The sequence below is a fragment of the Cynocephalus volans genome, chromosome 2 (genome assembly GCF_027409185.1).
Source record: "Cynocephalus volans isolate mCynVol1 chromosome 2, mCynVol1.pri, whole genome shotgun sequence".
NCBI lineage: Eukaryota > Metazoa > Chordata > Mammalia > Dermoptera > Cynocephalidae > Cynocephalus > Cynocephalus volans.
The window spans coordinates 190,083,266-190,111,157 of NC_084461.1; the positions used below are offsets into that span (position 1 = coordinate 190,083,266).

At 43.9% G+C, this 27,892-nt stretch overlaps 1 protein-coding gene across 2 annotated transcripts in view; it reads left to right on the forward strand.

The window, feature by feature from the left end:
* Positions 1-17,729: 17,729 nt before the first annotated feature.
* Positions 17,730-27,892, forward strand: part of RPH3A (rabphilin 3A) — a 72,582-nt gene continuing 62,419 nt past the window's right edge. The window contains exons 1-2 of one of the 2 annotated variants that reach the window (XM_063087273.1): positions 17,730-17,800; positions 21,739-21,750. In XM_063087273.1, the coding sequence (XP_062943343.1) occupies positions 17,730-17,800; positions 21,739-21,750 (83 nt within the window). The remainder of the gene's footprint in view (positions 17,801-21,738; positions 21,751-27,892) is intronic. The other variant, XM_063087274.1, reaches the window with a different exon arrangement.

Here is a 27,892-nt window from a genome sequence, read left to right on the forward strand (position 1 = left end):
TAGAAAGGGAGCCCTGACCTCCCTCTCCTCCCTTCATTCATTCTCCCCTAGTGCCCCACTGGCTAAATCAAAATAGAACCCAGAGGGCAAGGGAGCCAGTTGAGATTCAGCCTTCTGGGGAAGAGAGTAGAGAAGACAAGTGTGAGGAGTAGAAAATTGAGCAGGCAAGCAGAAGATATGGTCCACTACCAATACCAGTTAGCTATGCTGTGTAACAAATCACCCCAAAAGTTAGTGGATTAACACAACCACCACTTATTTACTTGCAACTCTGCAATTTGGGAGAGAGTCAGTTGGGTGGTATGTCTGCTGGTCTTGCTGGGGACACTCATGTGGCTACAGTCATGTGGTCTGAAGCTTGATAGCTGGGTAGTACAAGATGGTGTCACTCACATGTCTGGTGGTTAGCTGGGGCTCTTGGCTTGGGACTCAGTTTTTCTCTATGTGGTCCCTCAAGCAGGATAGAATGGATTTCTAACATAGTGGAAGGAGTCCTCCAGAGAACAAGTCCCAGTGGGCAAGCACTTATCAAGCCTCTGTTTGCCATATTTACTGACCTCCCATTGACCAATGAAAGTCACATGCTAAGCCCAGAGTTAGGGAGAGACTATAAAATGTGGAAGGCATGTTCTTTGGGAAACATCAGTTGAACAGTCTACCATTCTGCCCCTGTTCAGTAGAACCATGGCCTATGTTTCACGTTTTTGCTGTTGGCTTCATATACTTTTGACAGCCCATGTAAGTTCTTTGACTATTAAAAAATGATCCTTGGAAAGTTGGATGTTGAGGGTGTGTGTGTCCACATCTGTCCTTAATGCAATACAAATGCTTCACCTCCCTGAGTGAGTAGCTTTGGTAAGAAGAGAAACTAGACCAGCTTCAGATGTATACCCCCCTCAAAGGGGATGGACAGTGACTTCTCTGGTGTAGTTTGAAAGTGGCATTTGTCCGTGCATGTGTGTATTTGGATGGTGTATGGTGTACGTATATATGGAATCTGATACCTCAGGTTTGGATACTGGCTCTGACATTTGTTTAACTGGTGACTTTGAGTTTATGATTAACCTCTCTATGCCTCAGTTTATGGGTGTAAAATGAGGTGATGATTGAATTGAGAATTAATTTAGGTAACACTGTGCTAAGTACTAACATGTGTACAGCACTTAGCACTGTGACTGGGATGGATGAATGCTCTCTTTTTGTTAGGGGTCCAATGAAGAAGGAGATGGAAGAGGAAGATGATGGTGGGGGGATGACTTAGGGTCAGGCATGTCTGTGTTTGGCTCCCAGCCCTCCTACTTACTGGCTCTGATTCAAACTTAAAGTCAATTAACCTTTATAAACCCCAATTTTTCTGTCTTTAAAATGGACTCAATGGTGTCTCTTTGCAAACCTTATATGAGCCAATGTATACAAGTCACTTGGTGGAGTCCCTGGCACCCAGTAGGTGGTGAATACCATTATACTGTATCCAGCAGCCTTTATATCCTGGAGACGATGACAAGAGTAACTTAATCCTCTATCTGACCATGTGCCAGGCACTGTTCTAAGCCCCTTGCTAGTAATAACTCATTTGATCCTTCAACATCCCTATAAGGTAGGTACTATTATCATTATTATCATCCCTGTTTTTAATAGGAGGAAAGAAAAGCCCAGAGAGTTTAAATAACTGTCCTAATATCACATAGCTAGAAAGAGGCAAAGCTGGGATCGGAATCCTGGCACTTGGCGCCTCTCGGCCTCTGCACTCCTCCAGTGATGAGAATCCCATCACCCACATGCCCGGGTGATTAGGTAGACCAAGGGCTTGTAAATTGCTGAGTTTTCCCTTTATGATACTTGATGTTTTGATGGCTGTTTTCATGGGGGCAAAGGGAAAGAGAGAGGAACATTGTGATTCATTCATGTTCTCCTGCCCACACTGGCCAAGGTTCATTTTCCTGCTACTTTCCTCCACCTGATGCCAGGAGGGCCTGGCCAGGGGAGGAGAATGGATGGAGGCAGGTCTTCAAGGTCTGATATTCATGGGAACTAAGAAATCTTTTCATTCTTTCTGAAGCGGTCTCAGGTTTCCTAGAATCCACACTCCAGGGAAGTGGCCACAGCTGGACTGTGTGAGGCAGGAAGTGTAATTCCCATGGCCAAAGGCTCTGGGTTAAAATGTCACTTTGGGGACATAGGGGAAGAACCCCTGGGTGACACCTACTGAGGGTTTGCCTGGCATGGGCTAAAGGCTCTCTACCTGTTACTTTTCACTTCAACCTCAAACAACCCAAGGAATTAGGTGCTGCTTTGTCCGCACTTTACAGATAAGGAGCCGGAGGCTCTGAGAAGGTAAGTGACTAGCTCTGGCTCAGCCCACTTAGCCAGGGATGGGACACAGTTCTGTGTGACTCCAGAACCTGTGTCCTCAATCTCTGCCCTTGATGGGAGATGCTGTCCTGAACTCTATACTGTGGGTGGAAATAAGTGTGATGTGTGTGTGTCAGGGGGCAGGGTGGAGCTGGGAGTGGTTGGGGTGCAGGTGTAGTGGGCGCAGGTGTAAACTGGGGTGTGAGGGGTTTATGTGAGAGTGGATCATGTGGGTGCGAATGAGATGTGTTTATGTGGGCGTGTGCATGTGAGAGAGCGTGGGGGAGGGTTGTGGGTTGGTGCAGTGGGGTGTCTGATGTGGGTGGGGATGTGACTGTGTTTGTTGTGGCAAGTTAAGAAGACAAGAAGAACCCTTTCCCGGGCAATAGCTTCCTCTTCTTCACAAGGATAAAGGCAAAATACTCATTTCCTAAGGCATGAAACATCTTAGGCCAGAGTATTTGAGCTGTCTTTCTGGTAACCAGAAACTGGCTCTGTCTGTTTGATAAGAGGGTCAGGCCAGTCAAGAAGTTAGTATGAAAAGTTTGGCCCACATATGAGAGAAGAGTCTGTGAACTTGAGCTTTTCCTTTCCAAATATGGAAAGGGGCAGTTTCAGAAAAGCACATCACCCTCTACATGAGCCCCAACAAGTGGTTTTGCTGCTTGTGCTTGGTCACCTCCAGTGACTGGGAACTCATTGCCTTTCAAAGTAGCATACCCACATTTTGATTGCTCTGATGGTTAGAAAGCTGTTCCTTATCTTAAGCCAGATTATTCCTTACTGTACTGTTCACCCACTGGTGCCAGTCTGGCTAGGTGGCCATGTTCTAAGAGTGTTTATCTAGAGTAGTGGTTGAGAGTGCTGGTCTCAAAGGGTGACCCACCTGGATTTGTACATGACTGGCCCCACCATTCCTGTTTGGTGACCTTGGACAAGTTAATTCACTCCTCTGAGTCTCAGAAATGGGCATAACTTCAGTGCCTACCTGATAGAACAGTGGTGAAAATTTAATGAGGCAGTTTATGGAAACTGCCCAACTGAAGACTGGCGCTGTGAATTTCTGTGCTATCCTGCCTCTGCAGAGCTGTGAAACATAGACCCACAGGGCAGGACAGTGAACATGTCAAGAGCACGGGCTCTGGAGCCACCTGGCTGGGACTCCAAACGTGGTCCCATCATTTACTAGCTGAACAACCTGGGGAAGTTGTCATCATCTCTAGGCCTGGGGGTGGGGGGATGGGTGGGAAGAGAGCAGTAAGTTAATGCAGGAGAGAAAGTGTTGCATGGAGAGGTCCTTCAATAGATGGCCACAGCTGACCCATGGTGACCAGCCAGAGGGGTCCCCAGCCCCTTTCTCCTCCTTCCCTCATCTTCTGCTGGTGCCTCGCATTGGACAAACCCATCCAGGACCCAGATGGCAAGGCAGCCTGTTCGTGCTCGCATATGGGTCCACCTCTCAGGGCACAGAGCAGAGCGGAGGGTGAACGGATCTGGAGGAATGAATAGAGAATATCCCACAAAGCTATTTTTTATTAGGTTGAACCACATGAGGCCGCCACAACGCCATCATTTTTGCATTATAAAAACAGCAAATTAATATATTTAACCCAACAGATAATAGCACAGGTTGGTCAGGGGGCTCATTTAAACAAGACCCAGATTTGAATCATTGGCATTCCACCTGTTTCCAGTGAGACCTCAATGAATTTGGGCCTCACTTTCCTCTGAGAATGCTATGCTTCCCATCTACAATTTGTGAAAATGCCCCTCAGATGAGAGAACTGGAACTGATGCCATTTTCTAAGGGGATAAATGCCCCTCTCTGCTCTGAGTATTTTGTCTCTGAGGCAGAGAAGGGACCAGGATGACACTTGTGGTCTTGTATGCTGTGAGGAGACTTAAAGCTGCAGATAAGTCAGCTCCAGCTGAGTTTTAATCAGAATGAGTTTCATTGCAGCCTGGCCCTGAGTGGCAGCCAGGGGCTATTAAGCTAAATGACTTGTTTTAATATGCATACTTGCTTAATCACATTTTCCTGTTTGGAGCCTGGTGCATCTGTGCACGCATGCGTGAGCACAGAAATCAATCCTGAGCTTTTGCTCTTTTCCTTGCTCCCCACAGTGTACCTGGGGCAGAGATAAACTTGGTTAACAATTTGACAAAAACAAGCTTCTGCTTTATTGAGGAATCAGGTAATTGGCTGGACTGTGCAGGGAGCGCTGAAGAGTGTTCTGTTAACAGTGTCTGTGGTGTTTAGGTTTGTAGTCTCAGGGTTCAGAGGGACTCCAAAACCCAGGGGAGGAAGGAAAATTTTGGGGTTCCCCTAAATAGCAGGAGGCATTCTCTCCAGGAAGATTAGTTCTGATTGTTCTGCCCTGCCATTGATGTGAGTCATGTATTTATTTCTGTAGACTCATTTCAAATGTTCACCCTGTTGTGACTTGCTGGCTGTGTGTCCTTGGGCAAATGACTTTACCTCTCTGGGCTTCAGTAAATTTGGGTAAAAAGAGATCCTGTTTTCTTGGAGTGTTATGAAGCTCAAAGGAGATGTTGCATGTGAAACATTTAATGTCGTTCCTGGTCCATAATAAGCACAGGCAGGATGGGTTAGGTTGTGCTGTGTTAACAAATAATTTCCAAAGTTTCGTGTTTCTGATTCATGCTACCTGGATGGTGGGTTAGCAGGGGTTGTCCGCACTGAATTGTCCCCACTCAGGGACCCAGAATGAGGGAGGCTCCATCGCCACACATCCATGATCATCAAGACAGAAAAAGAGAAATGTGGTAAAGCGTGCACTGGCTTTCAGGTTTCTACCTGGACACCTTCATTGGCCAAAATAGGTCATGTGTCCACTCCTAGGTTCCTCAGAGAGAGGGAAGGCCAATGCTACCTGCAGTGGAGGGTCAGAAATATTTAGTCGTTAGTACTAATGACGACCACAGCACTCAACAAATGACTCTTGCTTTAATACTACTATATTGTTATTATCATTGTTTATCATAATCATTCTCCATGTACTTACTCTGGTTTCAAGAAGCCTAAGACATTTCATTCAAGAGCCAAAGCTAGGCTGCCATCTCTTTAGGAAAGCATAACTGAGATTATTATTAATAAATAATAAATTAACGATAGCTTCCATCTGACAAGGGGGTGTTTTGTGCCAGGATGTGAATTAAGGACTTCACATACAACATCTCATTTAATCTTCACAATTCCATTTTGAGATGGGTCCTATTTGTCCCCACTCTACAGATGAGGAAACTGAGATGTAGGAAGGTGAATAAACTTGCCATGGCTCATAAGTGGCAGAATGGGCTTGGACCCTAAACTCACACCCTTGGTCATCTTGCTGACGGGTCTGCTAAGAGCCTCTGGATCTTCAAATGGAAGTTAGGGTTGACTGAATGGAGAGGGCTAAAGATTTTATGCACTGTCGTTGTTGACCCACAGAAACAGGGGTTCACCTCTGGGTCCCACTCTCTCTATTCAGCCCTCTTTCCCTTTCTCTCTGTCTTCCAACCACCCCAGTCTCCATCCGATGAATTTTCCCATTCCCTAAATATTCCATGTCCATCACAGCCTCTGAGCCTTGATTCGCTCAGCTCCCCCATCTTCCCTTCCATCCTTTACGTGTTGCACACTCCAGCTCATCCTTCAAGGCCCAGCCCCAAATTTTCCTTCTCTGGGAAGATACTATCACCCCCACCCCAGGCAGAGCCAATTCCACAATCCATCTGCTCCCATGGCATTTTGTACATAAACAAAATCTAAGCCTTTTCTAGAAACACAGACAGCCATTTTAGAGGAGGGAAAAATTATTCTTTGTTTTTAATTAATGCCAGCTCTCTTGTACTGATTTTTAATGGTGCCACCTCATTTGTCTTATTAAATACTTAGTTTTGCTTTTAATTAGTGTTGTTTATTGTCACTGAATTTTAATTGTCAGTGCAGGGTCTCAGCAGGCCTTGGTGAGGATGCCTTAGAAACATTTCCTGTCCTCCAAGGAGCTTGGGTGGCAGCACCTCTGAAGGGGTGGCTGAAGGCTGGTGTATTTTTCTCCAGGCCTCAGCCAATTCTGGTTGCCATTTGGATTCCTGTTTACTCCAAGGTAGCTTGGTCTCACCATAAAGACAAACAGAAAGAACTCAAGAGGATTGCAATGTCAAAAATTCAATTAAAATTTGACATGAAAAGAATAAAAAAAAAAAAAAAAAAAAGGAACATATTGGCTCATGGTAGCCAAAACAGCCATGATAGATTCAGGCATGGCTAGATCCAGCATTCCTACAGCATCATCAGGAATCATTCTCTCCCCATCTCTCAGCTCTGCTTTCATCCTTTAGCAAGCTTTTCTCATGTGGTGGCAAAAGTGATCAATAACAGTTACAGGCTTCTGTTCTACCAGCTTAGCAATCTCAATGGAAAGAGAATGCTTCTTTCCACATAGTTCCAGCAAAAGTCTTAGGGCAGATCAGGTCATGTAACTGAGATCATTGGCTCAAATCAGGTCATGTAACTATCCCTGAGCCAATCACAGTAGCCCATGGGATATAATATACTGATCAGCCAGGCATGGATCACTGACCCACCTCTAGGGACCAGGTCTGAGTGAGCTCCACCTGAGCCACACAGATTGGTACTGAGAGAGGGATGGTTTCCCAAAAGAAAATCTGGGTGTCATTACCCCAGTAAAGGCAGTCCAGATAAATGCTGATAGGCAAAAACAAGAAATATGTAGCTCAGATATCTCACACAGGCCTAAACAAACACCCAGGATTTAGATCTTTGTTCTCCCTGGTCCTACCCTCAAATAACATTAACAGTGTCCTCCCTGACTGATTCTTGGCAAGCATTTTAGATTACAAAGTCCCTTCACATGTATTAACTCATCAGCTCTTCCCAACAACCCTGTGAGGTAGGCATGACAAGGACAGGAATTTTTATGTACTCATAGAGTATCTAAAACTTGCCAGAGTCACACAGAAAACAAAGAGGAGAGCTGGGGTTGGATTCCATGATTTGGGGTCTAAGGCTGGCAATTGTCCTACCAAAAAGGCTGCTCCACCAGTTTTTGCTGCATAGCAAACTACCCCACAAATTTGTGTCTTAGAATAACACTATTATTTATCTTGTGATTCTTCAGGTTGGTGATTGTGTTGAGTTCTGCTGGTGGTTATTCTGGTCTAGGCCAGAGTTGGACGACCTTGGCTGGGCTTGCTCATGTGATCACTCATCCTCCAGCAGGCTAGCCTGGCTTCTCATACAGTGATTGCAGGTTTTCAAAAGCAGCTAAAGAGACCAAGCTCTGAAGTGCTAGCATTTTCAAGTTTCCAATTGTATCACATTTGTCCCGTGGCTACAGAAAGTCTCATAGCCAAACTCAGATTCAGAAGGTGGAGAAATAGATTTCAGCTCTGGATCTGAAAGAGGCATGGATACAGGAAAAGAAGAAATGAGGCTATTTAGTTTCTGTTTTTGCAATCAGTCCACCCCATCTGCAGTGAGCTTACCTCTCCATTTCTTGACCTAGGTGAGATATAGTGGGCTAGATGCTCCTTTAGGGAGCAATGCTGTTGGAGGGAATTTGGACCATGGTGGCAAGCCACGGGGGCATTTAGTACCCTTCAAATTACATCATGTAAGTTATGACCCACATTTGCTGCTGGAGAGAAAGAACAGTGATGGTGATTATAATAGTGGTGACAATAATTAGTGTTTACTGAGCACATACTACGTTCTAAGTACCATGATGATTGTCTTGCCTGCATCTTTATACCTTATTCTTCACAATAATCCTAAGAAGGTAGAGTGATTAAGTATGCAGAGTCTGGTGTCAGATGTAGTAGGTACAAATCCCAGCTCTGACAATCACCAGCTGAGTGGGGAAATCACTTACTCATCTAAGCCTCAGTATCTCCATATGCAAAATGGAGATAATATTAGTACCTTCTTTAAAGGGTGATTGGGAAAATTACATGAGAGCATCCATGGAAAGCAGTTAGCCCAGTGCCAGACACACTTTAAGTAGCCATTATGATGAGGTGGGCAGTGTTGTGATGACCATCCTCATATTATTGATGAGAAAATAGGGTCACAGATGTTAAGTATCTGCCCAAGACCATGCAGCTTAGAAGTGCAGAGCACTGGCAGGTGGACACTGTGCCCTCCATAAAACCTGTAAAATGGGGACTGTTCTGTGGGAATCTTTGAAGCCCACAGTAGGAACCATCTGTTATTGCTCTATGGCAATGGAAAAACCATGTGGAAGGGATAGTGAGTTTGTTTTGTTTCAAGGCCAGGAACACAAAGTTGCCTTCATCTCCAGCACCTCTCAGACCTGTCTCTGTCCTAGTCTCTGGCACCAACCAGCTCAGCATGGAGGGAGCCAAGCCCTTATCATTCCAGCCTTGGCCAGATTCAGGGGAGGCTGGGGATGTCCCAGCTGGCTCTCAGAACAAGGAGAAGCCAGCAGCAGCCTGCACCACCTGGTTGTGACTGAATGTGTTAGGCCCAGTGGGACTGAGAGAGGAGCAAGGCAGGCAGGCAAGCAGAGGGGCATTCAGTCCCAGCAGGTGTGGCGGACAAAGCAGGAGACCACCACCCTTCTCTTTGCTCTCCCAAGTGTGCTTGTCCTGGCAAGGGTGTGTAGGACCCTAAATGCCTGGCAAAGAGTCAAAGCTGGATGCATACTGAGACAGAATAGAATATATCTTATATATACTGTATTCTGTGCCCCTCTATTTTATATATATTCTGTTCTGAGCCTCATGTCTCCTGCATTACTCAGAGTGGAATCCTACAGGGCCCTCCTGACCTGACCCCCTTGCCCCACTAGTGCTCTGATCTCAGCTCCCCCTTGCTCACTCCACTCCAGCCACTCTGCCTTCCTTTCTGTTTCTCCAACTTACCAAGCACGTGCCCACCCCAGGACCTTTCACTGACTTTTCTCTCTGCCCCAGATATCCACATAGCTTAGTCTATCACCCCCTTCAGGTCTTTGCTCAAATATCATCTCTCAGTGAGGCCCCCTCTGGCCACCTATTTAAAATTAAACTTTCCTCCCAATTCCCAATCTCCCTTCCCTGTTTTATTTTTCTCTAAAGCACTCATCACCAGCTAACACATTTTATACCTGATTTGTGTACTGTCTGCCTTTCCCACTAGAAGGTAAGCTCCATGAGGACAATAATTTTTGTCTTCTTGTTTGTTTTAATGCTGTATCCCCTGTGCCTAGAACAGTGTCTGGCACATAATATTAGCAGATGTCCTATAAATATTTTTAATTTATCCCATTTCCCAAGAGAAGCTGGCAATCTGCATTTTTAATTAAATACTGTGCTTCTAAGATACTGGCTTAAGTTTACTTTTAAAGAATACTGTGTGGGCCAAACAAAACTTATTTTCAGCCTGGATTCTGTTCGTGGACACTACCCTTTCCCCCAGTTTGAGGTCTTTTGGGCAACTGCATTTCCTAGCCCATCAGATAGTCTGAGTAAGTTTTTTTAGATACCTAATTAAGCAGTGATGGGCTGGACTCAGGGGAAGAGAGGAGGAGCAGGGAAAGAGATGGAGAGGTGGAACTGTTTGGCACCATACAAGCTGGTGGCTGCAGGTTCTGCTGCAAAGCATCTGGTTTAATTCCAAGACAGTGGGGCAGGGAGGCCAGCTGTGGCACTGAACTCCATGCAGACAGCTGCAGCTCACAACATGGGTTTCTGCAGTGCCTCTACCAGCCCAGCTCCTCTGGGTCATGTTCATACACCTGCCGCAGCTCAGAACCTAAGTGGGATTTGAGTTGTTCCTTCCTTCAAGTACAACTGGCAGAGGACCTAGGAGATTTTGGGGGGTTGAACCATTGTTCCTTAGCAAACGATGCTGAAGGGAGGCAAGGGAGAAGTAAGCAGAACAAAATGCAAAGGGGTCCGGGGAGGGAAGGCCTCACATCTGATTTTTCTGGGGTTAGTATGGGGTCTTCATGGCAGTCTAAGATGCAGAGTGGTGCGAGGGTTAGCATCAGGCTGTGGAGGCAAGCCTACCGCTTCCATGCAGATTTATTGAGTGTCCACTGCATTCACTCAGCTCTATAACTATGTGAAGATTTATTGAGCACCTACTATATACCATCCTCCAGACTGGCTGCAAAGTGAAAATGTGGGACCCTTTGTTCAAAAATTAAGGCTTCCAAGATGATAACAGAGAGCAATAAGCCAAGTATGGGCCCTTGTAAGCTGGAGGTCCTTCTACACATGGAATCCTGTTTCGGCTCTGCATGCACTGGAGGTGCACCTGTTGAACAAATATGGCTCCAGGCCCTGCTCTCAAGGATCTTACAGAACAGGTAGAGAGACAAACAGCAAATAAAAAAGAATAATAATTGCAAATCGTGATAAATATTACAAAGAAATGAACAGGAGGAGAGTAAGTAATAGGGTGACGGGTAGTAACTTAGACAGTGGGTCAGGGAAGACTTCTTGGAGGAGATGACATTTGAGCAGAGACCAGCAGAGCCATGTGAGAGAAGAAGGAAGATGCTGTCAAGGCAGAGAGAATGGCAGAGGCAAAGGCCTGGAGGCAGAAAGGCCAGTGTGACTGGAGCAGATTGGAAATACAGGGAGAACAACAGAAAGAGGGTCATGGGGAGGGTCTTAAATCTTATCCTCTGTGCAAAGACAGCCATTGAAGTGCTTTATTATTTTAAAATTACATTTTGTAAAAAAAAAAAAAATGTTCATTTATTTTTGAATAGGTAGCACATCCCCCTGGTTGCAAATACAAAGGGGTAGATCCTGAAAAGTCTCCTCCCCATCTCAGTCCCAGCTCCCCAGCTCCACTCCCAGAGGCAGGCAATGTTATCTGTTTTTTACGAGTTCTTTGTAGAGATATTTTATGTGTATCAACCAAAAATCACATGCACATGTTCTACTTTCTCATGTGCACACAGATGGTGGTATTCTGGAACACTGTCCTATACTCTGATCTCTTCACTAGATAATTTATCTTGATCAATCCATATCTGTCATAGTGTCCTTCTTTATAGCTGTGTAGTACTCCACAATATGGATGTATCATCACCCAGCTAACTGGGGCTTATTATTAGACACTTAGATTGCTTCACTGAAGGAATTTAAGCAGGACCTTGGGAAGCCCATGTAAACTCTCCATGACTCAGTTACCCACCTGTAAAATAGGATAAGAAGAGCAGCTACCTCATAAGGCTCCTGTGAGGATAGAACTTGAAAGGTGCTCAGCACATAGTAAGCCCTTTTTTTTTTTTTTGTCTTTTTCGTGACCGGCACTCAGCCAGTGAGTGCACCGGCCATTCCTATATAGGATCCGAACCCGCCGCGGGAGCGTCACCGCGCTCTGAGCGCCGCACTCTCCCGAGTGCGCCACGGGCTCGGCCCAATAGTAAGCCCTTTTTACTTGACCTTTCATAGCTTTTGCTTTTGTTACTGAACATAGACTGTTCCTTAGAGCTTGTACCAGGACTGTAAGGAATATGTGCCCAGCTAAGGAAAAAGAGTTAGAGCCTCTGGGTTTCCAGGAGAAGCAGTTATTTTATGCTTTCTGAAGTTGCAGCTGCAGGACTGGGTTTAAGCCATGGCCTTGGCCCTGCCCTAGCCAAAGCATGATCTCTCAGAGTCACCTGACAGAGGCTGGGTGGGCAAGTTTCTGTTCATTTCTGAGGCTGAGAAGTGCGAATGCAGCCAGGAGCCAGAGGGCCAGGACTAGACAGTCACCAACCCCCCAAACACTCGTCAGAACTCAATAATCTAAAAGCCCAGGGAGAAATGAACAGATATGAACAGAGTAATGAGTAAGCAGATGGGCTTTAGAGTCAGGGTTTGAATCCTGGCTCTGCTACTTGGTAGCTGTGTGATTTTGAGACTCAACCACTCTGAGCCTCAGTTTTCTTACCTGTAAAACAAGGATATACCATCTACCTTGGAGTAGGATAGTAAGGACTAAAGCAAATAATGAAAGTATGGAATTTGATATATAGCAGGTACTCAAGAAATGTTAGTCATTGTTGCTGAATAAACTATAGAAGAAGCAGGAAAAGGGAATTACGATTTTACAAATGCTTACTGTGTGTCAGGGACTGTAGTCAGTGCTTCAACTCATGAGCTCAGTGGTCCTAGGGCTGGAAACCTAAGATTTTTTTTTTTTTTTTTGACCGGTAAGGGGATCACAATCCACGGCACGGTGTGGTCAGCACCACGCTCAGCCAGTGAGCGCACCGGCCATCACTATATAGGATCCAAACTCGCAGCCTCCGTGCTCCCAGCGCTGCACTCTCCCGAGTGAGCCATGGGCCAGCCCAAAACCTAAGATATTTATGCAAGACATGCATCTGTATCTTTGCTTCTGGCTTCAATGGTTGGCTTCCCTCTGCTGGTCCTTCCTGAGCCTCAGGCCTCCATCTGCTGTGGTGATGGCTTCTCTGTAGTGGGCAATGGGAAGGGGGGGGGTGGTCTGAAAATGTCAGAGGCTCACCACTGGACCTTCTCCATTTCTGTTAACTCGCCCTCAAATCTGAGATCTTGGCTGGACCATGAGGTATCATCTGCAGGCAGGAAGGAGAACGTCTTAGGATCATGTTCTGTTAAATCATAAAATGGCTAAGTGGCTCCATCCCCACAGCTCCGTGTCCTCTGCTCCAGGTGGCTCTATCATGGCCTCTGTCACCCTGTGACCTACAGACTCTCCAGGGACTTTCTGAGAAGCCGATAATCATCAACTCCTTGAGGTCAGCAGCCGAATTACAAGACTGAGCACAAGGTCAAAACTGTTGTGATATGAAACCATGACCCTAGAGGAACCCTGTCTTAGAAGTTTTCTTTTTACACCTTATGCTCATCACTTAGATTCTATATGCTTAAGGGTTAAGATTAAAACTGAATCCCTTTTGTCTCTCCTGCTTTTCTAATCAACTTTGTGGACAAAGGCATTCCAAAGAAAGGCCAAGCTGATTATTAACCTATACTGTTGCTTAAAGAAGCCTGCATTAGGCATGCACATTAGTCAAAGGTCTGAGTCAGGTATTTTAATGTTCCATTGATGCTTGGCTGAGATTATTGTCTTTGAGTTTTCTCCCAGGAAATAATGACTCTGGCCTCTGAGATAACATCAGGGACACTAAACTCATCAGTCCATCAGCCACAGCCTTCATTATGCCAAGAACCCTGTCCATTATGGGACACTGACATCTGATTAAGAGCACCTGCTCACCCCTGACTAAGTCTCTTGGAATCCCCTTTCTCCATAATCCTTCTTCTTTTCCTTTATAAACCCCAGATCAGGTATCAGAAGGTGAGATGGCTTTAGCCTGATCATCTCCCAGATGCTGCTTATCTGAATAAAGCTTCCAATCCTTGCACCAAAAAAAGAAAGAAAAGAAAAAGAAAAAATGGCCAAGTGACTGTCCAGGGTGATGTAATGAGCTTGTGGATCAGAACCACACTTTCTGTGGGAAGCAGGACAGGGCAATGGAGGATGTTAGGCAAGGATGTAACTTCAGCCAAAGTCTGGCCTCCGCCTGATCTACAGGGAGCTCTGGAGATGATGGCACCACAGAGCTGTCCTCCCTGAAACAAGGGGGCTGTGCTTTTATACTCTCCCCTTATCAGTTAGTCATTGGCTTTGGGCTGCTCCCTGGTGTCTCTGGGCAAAGCAGCTTCTTCTGGCTGAGGGCAGTTCTCTGGAAAATGGTGCTGCTAAGAACCCTTAGTTGCTGACACCCCTAGAGGCTGGGGGATGGTGCAGCAGCTGTGAGAGGGATCCAGGTGGGGCATCACCAGTGTCTATTATGTCCCCTCCCTCACCTGCATCCCCACCCCTTGCCAGATTTGCCTGCGGACACAGGACCTCTTTTCCCTGGGTGTGTTTCTCCAGTTGTTCAAAGAGCCTTGACTGCTCAGACATTTCCCTCTCCTGGTCCAGGCCTGTAGACTGGCATGAGCACTTGACAAGGAGTCTAATCCTGGGATATTCAGTGCATTGAGAACCCTGAGTTGCTAAGCTGAAATAATCAGGGATGTCTAGGGAGGATTCTGGCCTGGAGGGATGGAGCTGGGTGGTTTCCACTGGCAGTCAGCTGGTGAGTTTGAACTTTGCAGGTGAAATTTTCGTGGGAAACGTACTCCTGGTTTGTGTGTGTGTGCATGTGCAGGAGAGGGTGGGCAGGCCTGGTTTTGTCCCAAAGGCAACAGGATTTGGAAATTAGAGTTCCTGGAAATCCATCATGTGTCTCCCCTGCCCCAGCTCTCTCTGCATTCCAGGGTCCTCCAATGGCAGCATTTCCTCTCTGCTGCAAAGCAGGAGGTGAAGCATTTGATCTCAATTGCAGAGTTGGCTGTCCGGACCTAGGGCAGCCCAGGAAACTCATTCCCAGGGACTGAGGCTCTCTGCACCCAGCAGGGGCCAGGGGCCCCAAGGAAGACTGAGCTGCCCTTGGCACAGGCAATAATGAGACAGTTAAGTTTTTTTTCAGCACATTTCCTTCACAACAGGAGCCATCTCTCCTTTCTTTCTGTTTTCAAAGTGGAAACAATGAAATGTTTCCATATTAATCCGGGAAGATTATGTTAACCACATGGGGGCAGATGAAATGGCTTTTCTGTAAGGGGCCTTCTTCCCCAGGAGTCCAACTAGCGGCCCCGCCTCTGGCTTCCCCCACACAAAGATTTAATCGTTCCAAAGGCTGCAGGATCGGAAAGGGAGTTTGCTCTGTGTCCCGCCTCCCAACTTCTTATCTATTCAGCATCACAGAAAATAAGACTATGTTGTAAGGAGACTTGCAGGGAAATCAGCACCCTCTGGACACACTGATGCAGTTTCTGTTTGTTTTTAAAATAACTAGTGTAATTTCCACCTCCACAGTCTCTTTACCCTTACTCTCTGGCAAGACTTTCGAAGGTGGGGTGGGGCCAGATTCAGAGAGAACATAGCCAGGCTAAGTTCAGCTGGACTGACTTAGTTGATGGACACACACACACGCATTCAGCAGATGTTAATGGAGCAACTTCTCTGTGCCAGACTCTCAGCTGGGCGTTGGAAATTAAGCAGCGAACAAAACAGAAAAAGTTCTGCAAGGAGCTTACATTTTGGCAGGGGAATTCAAACTCTAAGCAAACAACCAAATATAAAAATAAGCAAATTATAGATTTGGGTAGTGATAAGAGCTATGAAGAAAAATAAATCAGAGTAAAGGGAACCAGAGGGGGGAGGAGCTGTTTGAAATTGAGTGATCAGGGAGGGCTCTTTGAAGAAGTGACATATGAGAACAGAACTAAACAAATGGAGAATGAGCTGAGCATATGCAGGAAGTTCCAGGCAGAGGAAGGAGCAAGTGTGAGTGTGTTTGGTGTTTTCGAGGAAGCAGCAGGAAGACCCATGGGGCTAAGGAAGAGAGCATGAGAAGAGTGGGAGAAAAAGAGACGGAGGCCACAGGGAACCAAGCTGTGCTAATGGGTTTAGATTTTATTCTAGGAGTGATAGGGAGCCATTGAAGATCTTTGAGCAAGAGAGTGACATGAGCTGACTTACTTTTTTTGGGTGAAGGGAAGGACATAAAGTCCATACATCTTAAATGTTTAGCCTGATCGCTTTTGCAGATGTATATAACGGATTAGTGACCACCCAGATCAAGATACAGAACATTTTCACCCCACGGAGGCCCCCTCCTGCCCCTTCCCTATCAATACCCTCCCCAAAGTTAGTGATTGGTTTGCTTTGATTTCTGTCAGTGTCAGATAGCTTTGGCTGTTCTTAATCTTCATGGAAATACTGTCAACTTGTTTCTTTTCCTTTGTTCCTGGCTTCTTTCACTAAGCATAATGTCCGTGAGATTCATCCACGCTGTTAAGTTTATGATGAGCTTTGATTGCTCACTGTATTCCACTGCACAAATAGACCAAATCTACTCTTCTGTTGATGTGCGTTTGGATAATTTCCAGTTTTTAGCTCTTATGAATAAAGCTGCTATGTACATTCTATACAAGTCGTGGAATATAAGCAGTTTTTTCTTGGGTATATACCTGAGTAGAATTCCTGGGGCACAGCGTAGATGAATGTTTAGTTTTAACAGACACTGCCAAACAGTTTTCCAAAATGGTGGTACCATTTTTTCAGCTTTATTGCAATCTAATTCACATATCCTATTCACCCATTCAAAGTGGACAATTCAGTGGCTTTTAGCATATTCACAGAGTTGTACATTCATCACACAGTCATTTTAGAACATTTTCATTACCCCCCAGAAGAAACCTTGTACCCTTTAGTCTCTTCTAGCCCTAGGCAACCATTAACCTGCTTTTTGTCTCTTGTAGATTTACCTGTTCTGGACATTTCATATAAATGGAATCATGCAATATGTGGCCTTTTGTGACTGGCATTTTTCACTTAGCTCAGTGTTTTCGAGGTTCATCCATGTTGTAGCATGTATTGATACTTCATTCCTTTTAATGACCAGGTATTGTTTATCCATTCATCAGTTGGTGAATATTGGGTTGTTTCCACTTTGTGACTATTATGAATAATGCTGCTGTGAACATTTGCATATGAGCTTCTGTGTGCACAAATGTTTTCATTTTTCTTGGGTAGATATGTAGGAGTGGAATTGGTGGGTCATAGGGTAACTTGATGTTTAACCATGGTGGTGCTATTTTTACAAGCTGTGATACATGTTTTTCAAGATCTCCCTGGCTGCTGTGTGGAGCATAGACTGAAATGGAGCAAGCATAGATGCAGGGAGACCAGGAGAAGGCTACTGCAGTCAGTCAGGCAAGGCTAGTGGTAGTTTGGATCAGCATAATAGCAAAGCTGGCTGGAATCAGGGGGGCAGATTCTAAATCTATCTGGAAGATCACACCAGTAGGATCTTCTGATGGCTTGGATGTAGAGCATTAAAAAAAAAGGTCCAGGGATGACTTGAGGGTGAGTCAAATGACCTGCTCAGGTGAAAGACTTTGGATTTGAGTTAAAAACTCTGAGCCATGCCCAGCTGGATGTGTGGCCTTGTGTCAACAGTGAATAGGAAAAACCTGGGTTTAAGGAGGGAGCTCTCCTCTTTGCTCCATTTGTTGCCAGTAGGTGGCTGTGACTTCCAGTGGGACATTTCCCTCTTGGAGCCCAAGATTCCCCATCTGGAAAGTGGAAGTCTGGAGGAAGTTTCCTTTCTTCTGTGTATCCCCTGGTGTGCATGGCACAGAGTAAGGATCAGAAGAATAAGAACAGTAAAGAATAATAATAGAATAATAATAGGAATAATAATAGAAAATAATAATAGTAGAGAATAGTAATAATAACAAGCTGAATGACCGGGCGATGTCCTCTCTGGATCGATGTTTTCCAGGAGCCCTAGACCTCCACCATGACTGATACCGTGTTCAGCAACAGCTCTAACCGGTGGATGTATCCCAGTGACCGGCCCCTTCAATCCAAGTAAGTCTCTGGGTCTTCTTGGGAGTGGCTTGTTTTGGGTCCGTGAGGTCCTAATAGTGCTACTCTTGAATGAAGAGAGGAATAGTGAGCAAAGAAGTCAAGTTTACTTCCCTGGGGTGGGGGAAAAGGAACTTAATGGGAGTTTTGTCACGGAAGTTTCTCCCCTGGTTTGACTGCTTTGCAAGGTTGGAAGAACAAGATTAAATGCTGAGCGCCATGCCCCACGTTAGAGGAGGCTTGGTGGAATGGAAAGAGAACTAGCCTGGTGGCCAGAGCCAGACTTGGGTTCTAGTTCTGGACTGGAGCTAATCTACTAGGTGAATCTCTTTCCCTCTCTGGGCCTCAGTTTCCTCATCAGTCAAATAAGGAAGTTGGACTAGATTGGAGGTTACACACTGGTGAGTCACGGGCTGACTCTGACTTGTAGAATCGCGGTGTTTTTTTTGGGGGGGGGTTGTCCTGATTATGTGGAAATTGGGAGATAGTTCCAGATTTCTGTCATCTCTTGAAGTGGTGAAAGACCTGACAACAGTGGACCATAATTTTACCATGTGAACAGTTCAGCAGGAGCTGAGTAGCAGCTGATATCTTTAGACTAGCAAGAGCTTTCCAATTTTCCACAGTCCTCAGTGTTCTCCGTTGTGTCTCCAATACCTAGCCTGCTTTTGGCATTTATGTTACCCATCTATCCCTGTTGGTCGCCCTGGAATAGATGACCTCTAAATTTCTTTACCTCTGATCTACTGTGGATTTTATGTTGGATAGTATTTTAGAGCCAATTTCGGAGTTTAAATGCTAGGTAGAACAGTTGAGAATATGGTTATTTTTGTGTAAGTAATAAATGTCAGGGTGTGACTATTTGCTAATGGTTGTGGCTTGCACAGGGAAAGTGGAAAGGCTTTTTAACAAAAGTCTTTCCTTTTTGGAGAGCACTGTTTCCCTAAATTTGGTTATTTGGACATCACCTTCACAGTTTTTTACCTTATCTATGAAACATCACTATCATTGTTTTCTCTAAATTGACTCACAAAATGTAAACACTTTAACAAGGAAATTTTAGGTCATGCATGGATATAAGCAGATAATCAGTTTATGTTTTCTATGAAAAAAGGTAACCATAAAAATAAATAATTAAAGGAAACGATGTTATTCTATTCTAGCTATACATGGTAGCCTCCCTAACGCTCTCAGCTTGAGAGCTGCTCTCCACTTCTTAAAAAGGGAGCTCAACTCTTGGCTATTGTAAATAGAGCTGCAAAAAACATGGGAGTACAGGTATCCCTTTAACATGATGATTTCCACTCCTCTGGGTGATGGTAGTCAATGCTGTACCCCCCAAAATATGTATGATCAATTATGCTCTAATAAAAATAAAATAAAAGAAAAATCGCCTTATAAAGGTATAATTAATATACCTTCAACAGTACACATTGAAAGTAATTTCAAATAGAATTTGATAATTTTTAAACAGGTGTATACCATGAAATTATCACGACAATCAAGATAATGAACATAATCATCAGTCCCCAAAACTTCCTTGTGCCGCTTTGTAGTCCTTCCCTCTTGTCCCTCCCTCTTTCCACCCATTCCTAATACTCACTAATCTTTTTTCTGTAACTGTAAATTAGTTTGCATTTCCTAGAATTGTATATAAATGGAATCATGCACTGTGTACTTTTTTTGGGGGGGGGAGGTATCTATCTTTTATTCAGGTGTGACTATTTTGAGATCCCAACCGTATTGTTTTGCATATCAATAGTTTGTTTCTGTTTATTGCTGAATAGCATACATTATGTGAAGATACCACAAACAGTTCATGCATTCATGCATTGATGGCATTTGGGCTGTTTCCAGTTTGGGGCTTGTACAAGTAAAACTTTGTATAGTCATATGCTTTCACTTCTCTTGGGTAATTACCTAGGAGTGGAATGTGTCTGTCATATGGTAGGTGTTGGTTTAACTTTTTAAGAAACTGCCAAACTATTTTACAAATTAGCTGTATTAAGTTTCCACCAGAAGTGCATGTGTATGAGAGTTCCAGCTTCCCTACCACCTCACCAGCACTTGGTATAATCAGTCTTTTTAATTTTAACTGTTCTAGTATGTGCATTTTATTGTGGTTTTAATTTGCATTTGCCTAATGAGGAATGATGTCAAACATCTTATGTAATTTTGACATTCATATAACCTCTTTGTTGACTTATCTGTTCAGATCTTTTGTCCATTTTTAAAATCAGGTGATTCATCTTCTTGTTATCAAGTTTTACAAGTTTTCTTTAATGTTACAGATAAAAGTCCTTTGTTGGATATATATATATATTTTGCAAATGCTTTCTCCCAGCCTATAACTTGCCTTTTCTTTTTCATAAGAGTCTTTTGAGGAGAAAAAGTTTTTTATTATGATGAAGTCTATTTTGTTTATTTGTTTTGAAAGGGAAAAGGGTCTTGGAGAATTTTCTTACTTTCTAGTAATCTCATAGCTGCATTTTAAAAAAAGGTTTGTTTTAATCTGTCTAGGACCTGATATATATTGGTGAGGGGTCTTTCTCAATATGTAGTCCACTTACATACTCCCAAGCAAAAGTCCTGTTTACTACTTCTACCTAAAACTTCCTCCAGTTCTATGAGTTTTACAGTTTTGAAGACACTATTGAACTCTGTTGATTTCCTTTTTGATAAGAAACTCTAGTTTCCAAAGCCCCTCCTATGATGACTTCCTGCAGCCAAACTTATTTTGCAGAGAATATTTCATCAGCCTAAAAGTATGTCTCTGTTTGATGAACAGTTGCCTGAAGGATGGATGGGGTAAAATATTTATTTTATTTAAGAAATGTCAGTTAATTAAAATCCCATCCATTAGAGTTTACTTTAGTCAATATGAAGCCAAACAATTTGCCTTAAAATTAAATTAGAATTATTCAAACAGTCTGGATGCAGTTCCATTAAAGCCCTGGGCTTTATCTAAAATTTCTTGGGCTCCCGTGAAACATCTTGGGATTCTGAATGCATCCAGCTGGCTCGATTGTCACTGTGTTTTCTTCAGATATCAAAATTATTTTCCAATAAATGCTAATGGGTGAATTATAGTCATCACCCATGCTATCTAGTCTGCTGTAGTGGTGATGTGCTAAGGCAGACACTTCTAATGTCTTTCTTCAGTAAATTAAGAAATCTAGTCTTAATTAACTGCTGGCTAGCTAGGCAGATACAGTTACTGCTTTTGTGATTTTCAGATATCTTCCTTTCTCAGCCTCCTTGGATCTAAAGATTGTGTTTGAAATTAACAGGGGGATTTGAAAGAAATGAATGCACCTGCTCCTTTCTTGGTTGGGGCAGTGGTTCAGTTCTCCATCCCGAGAGTACTTGGGGAGAAATGCCAATCTCTGAGAGTTGATATTTCTATCTAGCTTTCAAGTCTACAAGCCAGAGACTGCCAGAAATGGGAGGTGGAAACTGAGGCACAAAGAGAGGATATGACTTGCCTATGATTGCACACCTAGTAAACAGAGATGCCAGTCTCCTTTCTGGAATGGAAGAACTTGCATCCCCAAACTGGGGTACTACAAGTTCTACTGTTCAGGGCTTGTTGCTCTAACTAATGTGGTCCTTATCCCCCAGTGTTTGAAATAATAGAAACAAAGAATGATAGTAATCAGGCTCTCATTAAATGATTTCTCTTCAGTGCCAAAAGAATTATCATTCAAATACACAAATGATTAGCTTGGTTAATTCATAAGCCAAACTGACTGGTCGATTTAATCAAAGATGTGGATTTTATAACCCTACAGCCTTGTTTTAGATGTGCTGAAATAAGATAATGATGACTAAAAATGAATAGTAGGTCATCATAACTCAAACTATGTGGTTTTTGTATCCATTGTTATAAAATTTCTTACCTAACTTTATTTCTTTTCTTTCTCCTCTTTCTTTGCCTTCAGTGATAAAGAACAGTGAGTACTTTATGACACTTTCATTTTTCTACAAAACATATTTTATCGATTTTTCTGATCAAGGTGGCTTGCCCCTAAAGAGAGATGGTTTAAAAAGGAACGAACATATTTTACATACCTTAAAAAAAAAAGAAAAAGCCAAGTTAGTAAAAAACACACACCCATCTCAAGAAAAAATTTATGATGTTTCCAAAAAAATTTCACACTTGTTAAAAGGATAGAAAATATTCCTTAGAAGAGCCCTCAATTAATTCTTGTTGGTAATTTGTGGGATTTCAGCAACTGTATTGACTTGTGCCTCTGTTTCAGCAGCATTTTGCCCGGGAACACAGTTCTTACATAAGGAAAATGTTAATTTCAATAACTGCTACCATTAATAAAAGATGACATTAAACAGAACAGAGCTTGTGGGATGTTATGTGCTGAACACTCAGTCCCTGTCACCTCATCCAAGGTCATTCTGATTTCCCAGCAAAATGCTTTGACTCACGGCTGTATTTTTGCTCGCAACTTTTGTGTTTTTAATTGGTCTCATTTTCTAAATATGCATGACAGATTGGATGCTGGGTTCAATAAATGAACAGCCAGGCTACAAAGTTGTGTGCACACAATTTAAAACATTTTTATCCTCTTCATGGTGGGACTTTGGAACTCACTGTCAATGTGCTCTTTGGCACTTCTCTTCACCTCCTTGAGCCCTGGCTATCTCATTTGTAAAATGAGTATGATAACCTTGCCCTTCCTCCCTCACCAGGTGGTGGTAGGATCAAGTGAGATGTGCAGGAAAGCTTTATAAACTGTAAAGCACCAGGCAAAGTCAGATGGAGGTGTGAGCCGCACCCTCGCCTTCCCCTGTGTTTTTACCGTGAGCACTTGCACAATTTAGTCAGCTTTTTTGGACCCAAATGATCATATCGTCAGGCCCAGAACACTCTAAAGGTTTACTTAACACAGATAACACTTAAGCAGGTAACCAGGGAAATTCTTCTCCCTGCTCTGTGCCTCAGTTTCTTCATCTGTCAAGTATGAACTTTGAACAAGCTGACCATTTGAATGCTCTACAGTCTGTTGTTGGCTGGTAGGACCCTGGCCAGGTAAGATCTACTTTTTATAAAATTGTAAATATATTATTCAGACATGACAGGGCGAGATGCTGAGGAATTGTCAGATTATAAATATGAACATCACAGCAGAGAAGTTCATGACTCCACAGGGTCTCAGGGCTCTTAGAGGCTTCCTGAATACTGAAAGTTAAAAGGTAGAATGTATGCCTATCCTCTTCCCTCCTTCCCTCCTTTCTTTCCTTCCTTCCTTCTTTCCTTCCCTCCCTCCCTCCCTCCTACTTATGAGTGAGAACATGTATTTCTCTCTCTGTGCCAGGCTTATTTCACGTAACATAATTTTCTCCAAGTTCATCCATGTTGCTGCAAATGGCAGAATTTCATTCTTTTTTGTGGCTAAATTGTATTCCATTGTGTATATATATACACCACATTATCTTTATCCAGTTGTCTATCAATGGGCATTTAGGTTAGTTCAATATCTTGGGGCTGTAAATAGAGCTGCAATAAACATGGCGGTGCAGGTATCCCTTCCACATGGAGATTTCCAATTCCTTTGGGTATATACACAGCAGTGGGATTGCGGGATTATATAGTAATTCTATCTGCAGTTTGAGAAACCTCCATGCTATTTTCCATAAAGACTGTACTAATTTACTGTCCTACCAATAGTGTAGAAGAAATCCCCCTTCCCTGCATCCTTGTCAGCATTTGTTATTCTCTGTCTCTTTCATAACACCCAGTCTAACTGGGGTGAGATGATATCTCAGTGTGGTTTTGATTAGCATTTCCCTGATGATTAGTGATATTGAGCATTCTTTCATGTACCTATTGGCCATATAAATTAATTTTAAAATGTCCAAATGTGTGAGAGAGGATGGAATCTTAGAAAAACTGAATAGAATTTAGTCTGGCTTAGAGGGTCAGCAGGAGCCTGAGGTCCCCTGGGCATTCTGAGGGCCTGGGGGAACTACAGCGCCCCTGTGCACCTCCTTTACTCTGGACGGGCTTAATTTCACCCAAAAGGGCCTTTACACCAGCTGGGCATGTTTAAACGTTTGCTGCCCTTCCTTCCCCATCCTTTCCTTCAGGATTCATTAAAATCTCATTTACTGAGCTGTAAAGAGACTTCCTGCTGACACCTGCCCAAGTTGGCATCCTGGGGGAAGAGAGGAGGAAGAAGGGAGAGAAAAAGGATTAATTTTCTGCACACTGCTGCTGTTGAAAGCTTCAAAGCCTCTGTGGCCCGACAGCACCTCCATCATCCCACACCTTTTGGGAGTTATAATTTATTAATAGAGACATCTGGTGGGTATTTATTATGCAACTATTGTGTGCATGAAATGAAGAATCAAGGTGGGAGGCAGGGAGGAGGCGGGAGGCTGCCCTTCGCAGTATTTTAGGGAGAAACTTCTGTGAGTAGCTTCCACCGGAGTCAGGACTAATTCCCTTTGTCTTGGGCCATGGATTCTGGCTTTGGTGGGAGGATTCCTCTGACCTTTTCAGGGTGCACCTAAGCAGGTGACTTCAGATAGCAGCTGAAGCAGGTCTAGAAGGCCATTTCTCGAGTCTCTGATCATTCTTTCTCTCCACCCCTGTTTCTTGGCAATTCCCTTCCCTCTAGTGAGTCTCTTGAAAATGAGCCGGTTGAGGGCACAAATCTTTTGACTTTTTGTTAGCAGCATAACTCTTTTTCTGAACGATATTTTATTTGGAAGCTAAATATTTGACAGGTAAGAGTGGAACTGGATAAAGACATTTAGTGGCTAAAAGCATTCAAAATATCATGGTGAACTTTACACAATTACAATTTAAAATAATACTAAACTATTAATTAAGTGTAGGAAGTCTAACAAGCTTCACTTTTTTTTCTTTTTTGCCATATTTGATACTCTATCATTTAGCTTTTGCTATGTAACAAACCATCTTAAAACAACAATTTTTTTTTAACAATCCCCTATTCATGGGCACCTGAGTTATTTCTAACTTTTCACTATTTTCACCAAAAAATAAATCCCCCAAATAAACATCCTAACCTCACATAAATTTGTGTACATGTGCAATTATTTCCATAGGATGGATTGCTGGCGTCATAGGATATGTATATTACATTTCAGTGAGTACTTTCCAGTTGCCCTCCAGGTCACATTCCCATAACACTGCATGAAACTTCCACGTGTCAACGAGCGAGCACAAGCTTCATGCTGCACTCACTCCAAGCACGGTCCCCAGAAGGGCAGCAGCGGCAGCATCACCTGGGAGCCTGATGGAAATGCAAATCCTCAAGCTCCACCCAAGACCTCCTGAATCCATATTTCTGCAGATGGGACCCAGAAATCTGTGTTTGAGCCAGCTCTCCAAGTGATTCTTAGGCACGCTAGTTTGAGAGGCACTGAAATCTATCACAGGTCACCCCACTGCACTGTCCAGGAGCTTTCATGGGTTCATACTGGTACCCACTTGGGGTTTGCATTATCTTTTCCCAATAAAGGTGTTTAGGTTCTAGATTGGGCAGTAAAACATCTACTAAAATGATCACAGATGTATTTTGGGTAAGGGGCATAGAACCAATTCCTCCCCCACAGTTTCTCCCCCTCCCTCCACCCCAAAGACAGCTCTGAGCATTTCGTCCTGTGGGCGGGGCACGGCACATCACATGCGCACACACGGCACATCACGCTCTGCAGGTACGCCAGCTCTGGACAGGTGCTATAGAGCCCCGGCTCCCATCACCTGGGGGCAGTGTCCTTGTTTTCATCCCCATCCACACACACACACATCAGCATTTGAAGTCAGTGGTGGGTTCTTGGTGTCTCTGGAATTTACATTCCCCTAATTAGACCGATCTACTGTGGTCCTCAAAATGAAGCCCAGTTGGAAAAAAAAGGTGTTTGAGACCAACAGTCAAAAGCTCCTGAGATTTGAAGTGCTAAACGGCATCCTCTAAATCCAAGAGCCACATGTCATCATGATGAGGAGGGTGAAGGGTCCGGGGCAGCAGACTCTGGTTTGGGAGAAAAAGCATGAGACTGGACCAGTTGACTGCCTTTTGTAAAGGAGGGACAGCATGGTGGCTCAGAGCACAGGCTGTATTCCCCATGCAAAAAAATCTGCTTCAAGCTGTGTGACCATAGGCAAGTGAGTAACTCCTCTGAGCCTTCGGTATAGTAGAGAGGAGAATAATGCCTACCGCATAAAATATTGTGAAAATTCAATGAGGCAGTGAGTGTGAACCCTGTGAGGTAAATATTATTATTAACTCCATTTGACAGATGAAGAAACTGGAGTTCAGAGAGATGCAATAATTTTCCCAGTCACATAGTGCCAGGATTTGAACGTGGATCAATCTGAATCCAAAGCGCAAGGTTTTTTTCCCCCATTGCATCCTAATGTCTCAACAGGTTCTGGGTTCAGTGTTTCCAGACTGAGACAGGAAATCTGGGAGCTGCAGGAAAAAGAATTGGTCCAGGAGGGGTGTTTCCGAAAGTTCTTTTTTTCCCCCAACATTCCTGCCACTGAAAGTCAGGCTAAGTTACCTAGAAATTCTCCATTTCTCTCTCTCTCTCTCTCTCTCTCTCTCTCTCTCTCTCTCTCTTTCTCTCTTTCTCTCTCTCATATGTTGATCCACATGGGCGGGGAATTGAGTTTGGACACTCTTACTGCCCTACCATTAGGGGTGTCTGCAGATGTCTAAGGAGATTCCTGATTTCAAAATACCACACACCAGCCACTGACCCAGGTTGCACATCTTGTTTTATTCTTTTTGGTCCCCTCCCACCCGGAGTTCGTGACTCATTCTCTTCCCTTCTCCTCCCTATAAAAGCATTCTATTCATTCATTAATTCAGATTCAGTGCCCACTATATGTGCAGTGCCATTAGGTAATTTTCCACTGAATTGTCACTATAGCAAGGATTTAAGACACAGTTTCACACCAAAATGTTGAAGAAGAAGGAGGAGGAGGAGAAGGGGGATAGAGGAGGAAGAGGAGGGGGACACAAGTTAACCTTTTTTGAGCATTCACCAAGTTCCAGGATCTAAGCTAAGCACTGTATATATACAATCTACTCATCCCTCATATGAACCCTATGATACTATTATCCTCTTTGACAAATGAGCAAACTAAGGCTCAGAGATGCTAGTAAGTTGTGCCTAAGGCTATACATCCAGGAGAAGGCAGCGCCAGGAAAGGAATCTAGGCTCTGTGGCCCCAAAGCCTACTCCTTCTTACCCTCTCTTAGGTGATAGCATCTTCATAGGAACGAGGGGAATGAGTTTTTAAGGCTGTAATAGTAGGCAGCCACCAGGTCTGCTTAGGTAGAGGATCTTCCCTGCCAGCAGCTGGTTTGTAAGAGTTAGTCTGGGAAACCCCAACAGTCACCTGAAGAGGCAGCCCCATGAAATCGTGGAGCCCAGTCTGACATCTCAGTGTGCTCCCAACGTTCCCAATACATGGTAAGTCTTCAGTTCATCAATTTGAGTCCTTATCCCTCACTAAAAATTTAGGGCATCTCTATAGATTAAAAGGATGGTCACACTAGTGAGACCTACTGTGTACTGGGTTCTTGCCCTGTGCTAAGCACTTTGCATGCATTTTCACATTTAATCCTGCCAGTGGCCCTGTGGGTATATTCTACTAACATACCCACTTAACAGACCAGGAAACTGATGGTCAGAGTGGTGTAGAGCCCCAGGACACACTGCCAATAACTGGCAGACCCAGGGTTTCAATCATTAACCCCACCAAGTGAAGGAAGGCTCAGGTTGGCACACAGTAGGCTCTCTGGGTGTTTTCTGGATTGGATACAATACTCTGAGTAACTTGTCCAAGGAAAGCGATACTTTGGCCTCCAGCTTTGGTCTTTAAAAAGATCACTGGACTCTGGTCTTAAGGATGCAGAGTTGGTGTCCTGTGCCCAGAGGCCCTTGGCAAGGGAGCCACTGTCTTGTCACAAGGACCAATTCCCAAGGACGCCATGCCCACATTGCTCCCCAGCCCAGAGAGGCCTAGACAGACCCATTCTGTCTCCTGTGAGCAAAGGCTTTGGTTTGAAAAACCAATCTGTTTGCTTTTGGAATTAA